Source organism: Tamandua tetradactyla, chromosome 18 (assembly GCF_023851605.1).
Source record: "Tamandua tetradactyla isolate mTamTet1 chromosome 18, mTamTet1.pri, whole genome shotgun sequence".
NCBI lineage: Eukaryota > Metazoa > Chordata > Mammalia > Pilosa > Myrmecophagidae > Tamandua > Tamandua tetradactyla.
This window is the reverse complement of record NC_135344.1, coordinates 76,998,501-77,012,262: the sequence shown is the minus strand read 5'-3', so window position 1 is coordinate 77,012,262 and position 13,762 is coordinate 76,998,501. Positions and strand designations below refer to the sequence as shown.

Sequence of the window (13,762 nt, the reverse complement as noted above, 5' to 3'; positions counted from 1 at the left end):
CAAGGTTGAAGGTTAACAAACTCTATAAATTGCAACTCTACTCTTCAACATAACCCAATGATAAATATCTGTACACTGTCAACAAAAAAGGTACCAAGATGTTCATGTCCACAGAGAATTATTTTATAATTGCCTACAGGAAACATCTAAAATGTCTATCAATAGTAGAATGTATGCAACTTTTAATATTCAATAGAATACAACATATAGGAAAATAAGTAAGCTATTATATTCAACAACATAGTTGAATCTCACAAACAATAAGTAAAGGGAAACAAATTTTTTAAAAGAATATGTAACACCTGATTTCTTTTATATGAAGTATAAAAACAAGTGAAATTAATAAAGTGTTAAAAATCACAGCACTAAGGGAGGGTAAATGTTCTCTTTCTTGGTCTGGGGTGTACATAGGAGTAGAATTTGAAACAATCCAATTAGATATAAGTTTATAAATAACTTATAAATTTTCTTATGTGTCTATTACACATTGATAAAATTGTTTTAGAAATTATTACTTATAATAAACTGAACCGCCCACCCCGCAAAAAAAAAGTTAAACTGCATACTATAGACAACAGAGAAAATGGAAACATAGGGAGATATAAGACATAGTCTGTCCTCCAGGGCAGCTAGTAAATAGCCAGGAAATGTCTGAAACAACTTTTGGGGGTACTTCAGAGACCACATGCTCAGAGTACACAAGCCAGGAATGAGTGAAAGTGGGAGAATGATAAACTGCAGCTGTAAGTAAATTCTCAACATGTAAATTCTCCCATGTTGTAGAGGCTGGTGCCCCTCCCCTACTGGCACAGAAAACTGGCTCTGAGTCACTCTCTGGTGGGAAACAGAAGCCTTCTCTACTAGGAGCAAGGGAAGGGGAGCTCAGCCAGGCTACAACAGCAGATCTAGTTAATGAATTTGGACTGCTGAATACCAGCTCCAAGATAAGTAAGAAAGAAATTGGGAGTTCGGTTTCAGCACCACTCCCAGCATACAGGGGCTCATGGACAAAAACAGAAGCTTCAGGAGTTGGCTGAGCTTAGACTGCTGGAAAAGTGCTGTACCCCAAAAAAAGAGGTACGCAGAGACAGGTACCAAGCCCAGCTCTTGAATGGAGAACCTGCGGGGTTGGGGACCAACCCTGAGAAGAGTTCTGTTTTTGTTTAAACAGTCCATTAAAGAAAGCAGCAAGCACTCTCAGTTTTCAACCCTGTCCCAGGGAGGGGTGGAAGGAGGATTGACTAAGAGATAAAGTAACTAATCAGGTGGTTGAGATAGTTTCCTAAAAAAGGTATTTACCCCAAGAAAAGAGGGTGTGGGGCAGGGCCCAACCCAAGTGGCAGCTTCATTCAGAGAATTTAGACCAAAGGGGCTACAACAGCAGCATCAGCATCAACCTACACAAAGTAGAGCCCACCTGTTGTCCAAAACACACTGTGGCAGGGGCGGAAGTTGGGCTGAAGAGCGACTTCTCTCCAGGAAAAGTGGGGGCAAGGCCCAGCACAAACTGTGAGAATTCAGACCCTAAGGACTGGAATACAGAAAACTCAGATCGTCAGCATCTGTCTCAGCCATGCCCCGAGTGAGGGTGGGTCTGATGAGAATTAAAGGCACATTAACACTTTACAGCAGCAGGAAGCTGTGGGATGACAAACCCACCTGCTGGGCAGGACAGGAAAAGCACAGAATAAGGAAGCTTCACAGAAAAGACTGGCGCCCTGCAAGGTCTCATCCCCAGAGAACCTTAATACTGGTAACACCCCAATCATGAGTACCGGAACGGTCTTGTCCAGAAAAAACTGACTGGGATAGCTTCTTTCTGGGGAAACCCTCCTGCCTGAATCAGCACTCCAGTTAAAAATTGCTAGAGATAATGAAGGAAGTGTTAAAATCATAGAAAGGTAAATAAAAAATAAAGGGAACAGATCAACATTCCCTAAGGAGGCAAACAACTACACAAAAGAGAGTAATCTCAAAAACCATTCCACCATGTACCTCCCTCAAAAAAAAAACAAAACACTGTAAACAAAATTCTTTATGATACATATCTCAAATAAACGTATTTCCATATATGCAGGGCAAGATCAGAAAAATAAGAGCTGCAAAAATCTGATCAGTTGAACAGAAGCTATACCAGAAGCCTAGAAGAAGTTGAATTGAATGTGAAAGAACACTTACAGCAACAAAGCAAACCAACAAGAAAACCCTAGACAAAAGAAAAAAAAACAACTTCATGACTAAAGTCATCAAAAAAATCAGACGCCTAGAAATCAGCAAAAAAACCACAAGTTATACTAAGAAGCACAAAGATATGGTCTGTCAAAGGAACAAATTAAAACTTCAGATGAGATACAGGATTTGAAACAACTAAATAAAGATGTTCAAACAAATCTTTTAAATCAATTCAATGATTTGAAGAAGAAAACGTGGCAAAAGAGATAAAAAATATAAAGACACCAGGTGACCATAAAGATCTTAGAAGCTTGGGAAAAAAAGACAAAACTTATGGAAATGCAAGACACAATAGAAGAGATAAAAATACAAAGCAAATGACTTCTATGTGAATTCTACCAAGCATTCATGGAAGAATTAGTACCAATCCTGTTCAAACTCTTCAAAAAAATTGAAGAGGAAGGAAAGACACTTAATCCATTCTATGAAGCCAACATCACCCTAATACCAAAGCTGCATAAAGATACTACAAGAAAAGAAAACTTTAGGCCAATCCCTACAGTGACTACAGATGCAAAATCCTCAAAGAAATATGTGCAAATTGAACCCAACAGCATATTAAAAGAATTATAACCCTAACAGAGTGGGGTTTTTATTCCAGGTACGCAAGGGTGGTTCAACACAAGAAAATGAATTAATGTAATACGTCACATTAACAAATTAAAAGGGGAAAACCACATGATTAGTCTGAATGATGCAGAAAAGGGATTTGACAAAACAGAAACTCCATTCTTGATAAAAACACTTCAAAAGATAGGAATAGAAGGAAATATCCGGAACATAATAAAGGAGATATGAAAAGCACACAGCTGACATCATGCTCAATAAGGAAAAACTGAAAGCTTTCCCTCTAATATGTGGAACAAGATACTGATGCCTACTGTTATCATTATTATTCAACATTGTGCCTGAAATTCTAACTAGAGCAATTAGGCAAGAAAAATAAAAGGCATCCAAATTGGTAAAGAAGTTGTCAAACTTTCAGTTTGCAGATTATATGCTTATATATGTAGAAAATCCAAAAATATCTACACCAAAGCTACTAGTGATAATAAACAAGGTCACCAAAGGTAGCTAGATACAAGATAAACACACAAAAATCAGCAGTGCTTATATACACTAGTAATGAGCAACCTGAGGAGGAAATCAGAAAAAATTCCATTGACAACAGCAACCAAAACAATTAAGTATTTAGGAATAAACTTAACCAAGGCAGAAAAGACCTATATACAGTAAGCTACAAAACATTGCTAAAAGAAATTAAGGAAGACCTAAGTAAATGGAAGGACTTACTATGTTCATGGATTGGAAGACTAACTATAGTTAAGATGTCAATTCTCGTATGATGATATGGCTGCGCAGTGTGACTGCGAGGTTGTGAAAGCCTTGTGTCTGATGCTCCTTTTGTCTTCCGTATCGACGGATAATTAAAACATACGGATTAAAAATAAATAAATAATAGGGGGAACAAATGTTAAAATAAATTTAGTAGATTGTAATGCTGGTGATCGATGAAAGGGAGGAGTACAATATGTATGAATTTTTTTCTGTTTTCTTTTTATTGCTTTTTCTGAATTGATGCAGATGGTCTAAGAAATGATCATGATGATGAATACAAAATTACGTGACGATAGTGTGAGTTATTGATTATATAACAAGAAAGGAATGATCATATGATAAGAATGTTTGTGTTTGTGTGTGGTTATGTATCATAAATAAAAAATAAATACATGAAGAAAAAAAGATGTCAATTCTACTCAAAATTATTTAGATATGCAGCACAATATCAAGCAAAATCCCAACAACTCACTTTGCAAAAATAGAAAAAAACAATAATCAAATTTATTTGGAAGGGAAGGGTCCTTGAATAGCTAAAAACATCTTGAGGAAGAAAAGCAAAATTAGAGGTCTCACACTATCTGACTTTAAAACATATTACAAAGCTACAGTAGTCAAAACAGCATGGTACTGGCATAAAGATAAGACAGACGGAAACAAATGGTTAAACAAAATGTGCTATATACATACGATGGAATATTAGGCAGCTGTAAAACAGAATAAAGTTATGATGCATATAACAATGTGGATGAACCTTCAGGACATTATGCTGAACGAAATAAGCCAGATGCGAAAGGACAAATACTGCACTGTCTCACTAATATAAACTAATTATAATGAGAAAACTCTGAGAGTTAAATTTGAGAACACAGGTTATCAAGAGATAGAAAGAGGGTACAGATGAAGTATTTGATGCTTAAGGAGTACAGAATGTTTAACAGGACTGTGCCAGTTTAAAAGGATTATGTACCCTAGAAAAGCCATGTTTTAATCCTAATCCATCTTGTGGCATAGCTGTTTCTTTTAATCCCTATTCAGCACTGTATGCTGGAAACTTGATTAGATTATCTCCACAGAGATGTGAGAGGCCCAAATGTGGATATTAACCTTTGATTAGAGGGAGATGTGATTCCACCCATTCCAGATGGGTCTTGATTAGTTTACTGGAATCCTTTATAAGAGGAAGCATTTTTTGGAAAAAGTTTCAGAGCATGAAGCCACAAGAACTAGGAGAGTCCACGCAGCCAGAGACCTTTGGAGATGAAGAAGGAAAATGCTCCTGGAGGAGCTTCATGAAACAAGACGCTTAGAGAGAAAGCTAGCAAACTAGAACAAAGACCGATTGTAAAGGTTCAGAAAAGCATAGCACAGTACTTTGTGATAGTTAACACAATAATTTAAGTATAATGAACAAAACTGAAAGTGAACGTGGTTGAAACGGGAAGGCAAGAGGCATGTATGACACCAGAAAGACAGAGTATAAAAACTGGGACTGTATAACTTAGCAAAACGTGGAGTAGACATGATGATGGTTAATTGTACAAACATAAGAAAGCTTTTACACGAACAAGAATAAATGTATGTCACTATTCTACTACAAGGTGTTAAAAAAGGGATGGTTTATAGAAAAAATACATTTAACGCAAACTAGAGTCTACAGTAACATCAACATGTAATATTCTTGCATTAACAGTGTTAAAGGCAATATACCAAAACTAAAGGGGGATATAAGGGAAGGGTATTTTTTCTTTTCACCTTTCTTTTTGGAAGAACTGACATGTTTGCATATAGACTGTGGTGGTGAATGCGTAACTATGTGATTACACCAGGACCCGCTGACTGTATACTGAAGATGGGTTGTACGGTATGTAAATAAAAAACTGCTTAAAAAATAAACAGAAAACGAGTGCTGGAGAATATGTAAAGAAAGAGATATACCTATTCACCACTGGTAGAATTGGGCAGCCCCTCTGGAAGACAGTGTGGTGGTTCTACAGGAAGCTAAATATAGGTTGTCATATGATCTTGGAATCCCATTTCTAGGTATATACTTGGAAGAACTGAATGCAGGGACATGAATAGACGTTTGTACACTGATGGTTATGGCAGCATTATTCATGATTGCCAATGTATGGTGGCATCCCTAGGGTCCATCAATTGATAAGCAGAAGGGCAAATTATGGTATTTACACACAATGGAACATTATGTGCCTTCAGAAAGGAATGAAGTAGTGAGGTATGCAATAAAGTAAATGAACCTTGAGGATATTATGTTGGCAAATAAGCCAAAAACAAAAGGACAAAAATTGTATGGTCTCACTAATGTGAACTAACTATAATGAGCAAATTCGAGAGCACAGGTTACAAGGAGGTGGAAAATGGGCAGAAGTTAGGCAATCGATGATTAAGGAGTACAGAATGTTCAATAAGGTTCACTGTGAAAGTTCTGAAATGAATAGCACAATGCAGTGTGATGGTAGCAAAGTACTGTCGAGTGTCATTAAAGTAGAATGTGAGAATGGGTCAAAGAGGAAGACTAGAGTTGTGTATGTCACCAGAAGGAAAGCTACAGGATAAAAACTGGGACTGTACAACTTAGTGAAACCCAGAGTGGACAATGATGGTGATCAACGGTAAAATGCAGAAGACTTCTGACATATACTAGAACAACCAGACATCACTACTGCAAGACGTTAGTAACAGGGTGTTACATGAGCAAAAATACAATTAATATAAACTAAGGCCTACAGTTAACAGTAACATTGTAATATTCTTCCATTATTGGTAACAATATACCAACGCTAGATATCAATAAAAGGTGGATATAAGGGGTATGGGATTTTTTCATTGGAAAAACTGAGAATGTTCTCATATTGACTGTAGTTAGTGAATGCATAACTAGGTAATTATACTAAATGCCATTTAGTGTACACTTAGGATGGATTTTAGGATTGCATGTTGTGTGAATAAAATTTTTAAAAAGTAGATACTGAAAACATTTTCACATGACCTTGTCTCAAACTTATAAAAGAGTGGACAACTTGATTTTAGTTCTCTTTCATGCTTTAAAGGTATAAAATACCTCTATTTTGCCCTTATCAGCAATTAATGTAACATCATTTTCATCCACTTCTGAAGTATTCTCTAGTCCTTCAAACTTGAGTGTAACTGAGCCTTCACTGAGTTGCATCTTGGGTTGTTCATTTAAATCTCCTGTAGAAAATACAGAATATTTAATTTACAAATATGCAGTATTTCTCAGAAACCAGATTAAGTTCCAGTCAAAACAATTAATTGCCAGGGAAAAAGTCTTTTTTACTCCAAATATCATCAGTTAGGTTCACAAAATTTGTTTAAAAGTATAGTGACCAGGACAAAGGACAACAACACTGTTAATGTGCCTAAACTGTGCAAAGTCTTTTAATTTCCTCCTTGCAAATACCCACATAGAATCTCTTAATATTGTTCAACTCTACACATTTCACAAATACAAATAAGTTAAGCTCACAAGCAAGTATTTCTTTACAGCAACAGAAAATCAACTACCTATATAAAGACATTATTCCATTTCCTTTATTGGGTTATAGCTTTTTTAAGGAACTAAGCAAATTTTGGACAAATTTATATAATACAGGCACTATACTAGCAAAAAGTAAATGTTTAGTAATTGTGTTCCGGCCAAGAAAATTTTATTTTAAATGTCATATATTTCTATAATAAATATTTATCATATGTAGACTATCATAGACTAAATCTCAAAAAGCACCTCTTTAAAAGTCCATCTAAATAATCAATATATCTATACTTCATTAAGTGAGGAGTTGATTAGACCAAAGTAAAATAGCCCATGTGAATAAACTATTTCATTTACTTTTGTTTTTACAAAAAGATTTATGTGGATTTGCCCAAGTTGTTTCCATGTTAAATTCAAAGGTGTAAATGTGGTTATATATGAATCAAATCTAAAACTACTGAAAAAATTAAAAGTAGTATGTCCATTTTCACTCACAAAGGACACAATCAAGCAACCACTAAGTTACAGGTTAAAAGAAAACAAACAAGCAAACAAACAACAGATTCCTAAAATCCCCTTCATTTAATCCATTACCTGAAAATAAATCATGGTTAAGATGAACCATTTCATTTTCCAAATTGCTTCTTGATACATCAGATCTTCTTAATAACACAACAGGTTCTCTCTTCTCTGGTGATCTAATGAAATAACCAAATGAAGGCTACAAAATAATTAAACGTAAATTATTTCCATAATTTACAATTGTTTTGAGAAATCAGACTATTTTATCTTAATTTCAGTAACATAATTAGCTTCAAAATATTAAATAAATCTGTTTTTTCTACTTAAACTACTGAACATGAGTTTAACTAGTTCAAACTACTATTTATACTGCTAGCTATTTTAATAACCACAACTAATACTTTTAAATAATATGCCAATGTAAGGATTAAGAATTAAAACAATTAAGAAATGGCACTCTACTCCTTCACAATTATTACTACACACCTATTATGTGCCAGGAATTGGCCTATCCTCACTGACATAAAGAAATGGCACTCTACTCCTTCACAATTATTACTACACACCTATTATGTGCCAGGAATTGGCCTATCCTCACTGACATACCATGGAGAGAAAAATAAAGGTAAAAATTTCAGCCTTCCAAGGAATTACAATACATGATATTTTATTTTAAGAGATAAATATCGTAAAAATCTGCTTTAACATGAAGTATGAGCCAAAGACGTGACCAAGATAGCAGAACAGGCAGTTTCAGGTTCCAGAATCTCAACTGAAACATGAAAAAACAAGCAGAATGCAGGGAATGGTGGCTAAGTGGTAGAATTCTTGCCTGCCATGCTGGAGACCTGGGTTCAGTTCCTGGTGCCTGCCCACGCAAAAAAGAGGAAAAAAAAAAAAAAACCAAGCAGAGGTGATGTCATCAACATGGCCATAAGACATACCCTGAAAAAAACCTCCCCAGAGAATCAATAAAAAAAGAAAGATTCCCACTTGCTTAGAACTCTGGAGGATGTTAGAGACTGGAAAAGGACTCCAAAAATACCTAATCAAGTAAGATGAAAACTATCAGGTAGGAAATTTCAGTCCCAGAACCATCGGTCTGATTTCCTCCCCCTAAGCTTTGTCCCACACGGCTTGGGAGTAATACAGAGGCAACCCAGTCCAGGTTCTCCCTCTGCAGACACAGACTATAACAGAGCCATTCAGAGCCCAAGGGAGTTAGGGCCCAATGCATATCCAGGCAGAGGGAGAAAAGTCCAAAGACACCCAGGGTAAAACATAAGCCACTGAGGAGTGCTGAATACAAAAGGATCCGGGGAGGGGGCACAATAGAAAGGGTGGCAAATGTTGCACATAGCCAACGAGTTTCTGCTAGCCAGACCACCCAAATATAAACAGACTCTTCTGATATAACACATCTTTCTGGATTGACCCATTTGACACCCCAGGGTGGGATATACTAACAGAGAAAACACTTGAGGCAGGAAAATTTCACAGAGGAAAAAAAAAAAAAGGAGGGGGATGCTTAAAAAATTAAGGGATGGGAGAAAAAATATGGAACTATTAATCTTTACCATCAGGGAATACCCTGATATAGTGTTAAACATTAGGGACACCCAAATCAATAGGCCATGCCCTCGATACTGAGGCTTACTCTTGTGAAGCTTACGTACCTGATAGAAAAGCTTAGCCTACCTATAGGTATGCCTAAGAGTTACTTCTCGAGGACCTCTTTTGTTGTTCAGATGTGGCCTTTCTCTCTCTAACCCAAATCTGCAAGTGAAATCACTGCCCTCCCCACTATGTGGGACACGACAGCCAGAAATGAAAGTATCCCTGGCGGCATGAAAAGATGACTCCCAGGGATGAGTCCGGCCTTGGCACTATGGGATCAACAATTTCATCCTGACCAAAAGGGGGAAAAGAAGTATAACTAATAAAGAATCAGTGGCTGAGAGAGTTCAAATAGTCAAGAGGTTATTCTGGAGGTCGCTCTTACACAAGCTTTAGTTAGACATTTCTATCTGTCATAACTTGCTAAACCCCAACCAAAACCATTCCAGCCAAGGTTAGAACACCTAAGGAAATAGATAAGATTCTACAAAGGTTCCATGCACTAGGGTAACTTTCTAGAAACCTACAGCTTCCAAATGGTTCCCTGGACAAGATAAGTCTTGAAACCCAGAGGTCCCAGCCACTCCAGAACATCAGCTAGTTCCATTTCCCTACCCCGTATTATTGACAGCCCCTTCCAACATGAAAAAGTTAGAATGGCCATAGCCCAAATACTCTTAAAGAGTGGGATATCAAGATCAAAGGCTGATGATGAATATGCAACTATGTGATGATATTGTGAATTACTGATTATATATGTAGAACAGAATGATCAAAATAGGAATGGTTGCGTTTATTTGGTGGTTTTTTTTTGTATTTAAAAATATATATTGAAAAAAAGATCAAAGGTGATGGTGGAGTTACGGAGAGAAGGTAGGGGGTTAACAAATGAATAGGACTGCTGAATCATCAAACTGATGTTTCTTTTTGTCTCTAGTATCTTAGAGCAGCTAGAAGTAAACACCTAAAATTGTGGAACTGTAACCCATACCAAACTCTGAAATCTGTACTACAACTAATTGCTGTGCTGCGCTTTGAAATTTATTGTTTTTTGGATATATGCTATCTTTCACAAAAAAGAAAAAAAAAAGTCGATTGTGATGATAAAAAAATATTTATTTCCTCTAGCTTCCTATATTCTAGAGCAGCTAGAAAGAAAAATCTGAGCTAATGGTATGGTAGCTCATGATAAACTCTGGGATCTGTCCCACAACTATTTGTTGAAGAATACTTTGAAAACTATTGTTTTTTTCTTTCTTTGTTTTGTATATGTTATATTATACAATAAAAAAGCTTAAAAGAACTCCTGTAAAACAAGAGGATACCAGAACTGAGAAGGTTAAGGAAAGGGGGCACTGAGTGAAGAAATTATAAGAGCTAGGGAGAAAATTCCCCACGTAAAAATGAACAGAATAAAGGATCCTGGAGAAGGAAAGGAGCAAAGGAAGCTCTCCCCTGGAAGTGAAACAACTGCACAGAAGTGCAAGTCTTAAAAACTGAACTCCATGTCCAGGGCAAAAACTGACCAGTTAAACAAGGGCTATTCTGAAGTGTAAAATAAGTTGGACAATGTGTCAAAAACCCTTAACAAAAAGTCAATTAACAATAAAACCCTAGACAAGAGGAAGAAACTGCCCTTCAGAATTACTTCATCAAGATAATCAGACAACTAGACATGATCAAAAATTACATGGCATAGTAAGAAACAGGAAGATACTGCCCAGACAAGAGAACAAATTAAAATATGTGAGCAGACCAAATTTGGAAAACCTAATCAAAGAGGTTCAAAGACATCTCCTAAATCAAATGAAATAAAGGAAAATAGGCATAAAGAGGTAAAGGATATTAAGAAGACAATGTGTGAACGAAAAGAAGAATTTGAAGCTATATATAGAAACATAGAGAAGAAAACAACAACAAAAGAAACAGAAATTATGGGGATGAAAGGAGTAATAGTAGAGATTTAAAACACCTAGAAATGGAGAATAAAGGAAATCAATAGAAACGATTTTTGAGATTAATAAATCTACAAAGCCTTTGCTAGACTGACAAAGATAAAAAGAGAGAAGATACTAATAAATAAAATCAGAAATGAGAGGGGTTCATTATCACAGACTCCAAAGAAACAAAAAAGATCGTTAAGAGAATACTATGAACAATTGTACACCAACAAACCAGACAATTTAGATGAAATGGACAATTTCTTGGAAACATATAAACAACCTACACTGACTCTAGAAGAAACAAAAGACCTCAGCAAACCAATCATAAGAGAGTCAATGAGTCATTAAAAGCGCTCCAAAAAAGAAAAGTCCAGGGCCACATGGCTTCACAGGAGGATTTTGTCAAGCATTTCAAAAGGAATTAAAACTATTTCTGCTCAAACTCTTCAAAAAACTTGAAGAAAAGGGAAAATTACCTTACATATTCTTTGAAGACGACATTACCCTAATACCAAAACCAGACAAAGATACTACAAGAAAACTACAGGCCAATCTCTCTAACGAATGTAGATGTAAAAATTCTCAACAAAATTTGTTGCAAATCAAATCTAATACATTAGAAGAATCATACACCAGGACCAACTACCTTTTATCTCAGGTATGCAAGGGTGGGTCAACACAAGAAAACCAATTTATGTAACAGATCACATCAACAAATCAAAAAGGAAACTCACATGATCATCTCAATTGATGCAGAAGGAGCATCTGACAAAATTAAGCATCTTTTCTTCATAAAAATACTTAAGATTGAAAGTTTTACCTTTTCTTTTTAACTTTATTGTAAAATATATATACAAAAAAAAAACTTTCCACGTAAATTTTAACAAGTACTTATAGAACAGATTTTAAAGTTTGTATGCATTACAGTTCCACAATTTTTTTGTTTTTTCTTCTAGCTGCTCGAAGATACTGGAGACTAACAGAAATACCAATATAATGACTCAGGAGTCACATTTGTTAAATCTTATTTTCTGTGTTATATTCCTCCTTCTCTTTAAATAACATGCATATATAAAAGCAATAAATTTCAAAGTATATCGCAACAATTAGTTGTAGAACAGATTTCAGAGTTTGGTATAGGTTACAATTCCACAATTTTAGGTTTTTATTTCTAGCTGCTCTAAGGTACTGGAGGGCAAAAGAAGTATCAATATAACGATTCAGCACTTAAACTCATTTGGTAAACCTGACCTTTTCTGTGTAACTCTACCATCACCTTTGACATTTCTCCCACTCTTTAGGGGTATTTGGGCCATGCGCATTCTATTTCATGTCGGAAAAGACTGTCAATAACACAGGACAGGGGGATGGAACTAGTTTATGTTTTGGAAGGGCTGGCCCCTCTGAAAGCTTTACTTTTAATATGGGGAGCAAGACAAGAATGTCCATGTAACCATTGTGATTCAACATTGTTCTAGCTAGTGCAATTAAGACAAGAAAAGAAATAAAAGGCACCCAAACTGGAAAGAAGTAAAATCTTACTATCTGCAGATAATTAGATGTTACATTCAGAAAAATAAAAAAAAAACCTATGGCAAAGTTATCAGAGCTAATAAGTTCAGCAAACTGGTGGGATACAAGATCAACATGCAAACATCAACAGTTTCTATATACTAGTAAGGGGCTCTCTGAAGAGGTAATCAAGAAAAAAATTCCATTCACAATAGAAGCTAAAAGCTGCGAATATCTAGAAATAAATGCAACCAAGGATGTAAAGTACCTGTGCTGAGAAAACTAAAAAATATTGCTAAAAGAAACCACAGACCTAAGTAAATGGATAGAAAGGCTAAACGTAGCTAAGATGCCAATTCTAGCAGTCAATGAGATGAAGGGTAAGGGGTATGGCATGTATGAGTTTCTTCTTTTTATTTCTTTAGCTGGAGAAATGTAAATGTTCAAAAGAATAAACATGGTGATGAATACACTATGTGATGATACTGTGAGCCATTGATTCTTAACAATGTCAATAATGTTCGTATGATTGTTTTACAATAAAAATTTAAAAAAATAAAAAAAAAAAAGATGTCAGTTCTACCCAAACTGATCTACAGATTCAATGCATAAACCTACTTTGCAGACTTGGAAGTTTATTATCAAATTTATTAGAAAGAGAAAGGGCTGCCTCTGGGAAAATCAACAACCTTTTCCAATGGTCCCAGTCACATTTTGTTAGGGCCACAGCTTTGATTGAGAACAGTTAAAGAACGGCCTGGGAACTCTCAAAAGTCCATGGAGCGCACCTAAACCTCTCTCCAAGCCACGCTGCACTCTGCCCTAAGGTCTCACCGCCCAAAGGCCACCACCACTCTCCTTTTACAGGAGAAAGGGCAGGCCCAGAGAGATAGGGGGAGCTGTGGTCTGAAGTCATTTTTTCACTGGGCTTAGAGATCAGAAATGGTAAGCATAAAAATGGTACAGAATAATTTGTAATTTTTTTTCCAATAATGCCATTTCAATAGTAACTGCAGTAATCAGATCATTATTAAAATATACATAGCCTAGGAACAGGAGTACCTGAATAAAATCTAATTACCAA

General features: G+C 35.9%; 1 protein-coding gene across 4 annotated transcripts in view; it reads right to left on the bottom strand.

Annotated features, from left to right (window-relative positions):
• CEP192 (centrosomal protein 192) overlaps nt 1-13,762 on the bottom strand; it is a 163,939-nt gene that overhangs the window by 85,133 nt on the left and 65,044 nt on the right. For all 4 annotated transcript variants that reach the window (XM_077136051.1, XM_077136052.1, XM_077136053.1 and 1 more), the window contains 2 exons: nt 7,679-7,805; nt 6,653-6,783 (listed from right to left, as the gene is read on the bottom strand). In XM_077136051.1, coding sequence (XP_076992166.1) covers nt 6,653-6,783; nt 7,679-7,805 — 258 coding nt within the window. The remainder of the gene's footprint in view (nt 1-6,652; nt 6,784-7,678; nt 7,806-13,762) is intronic.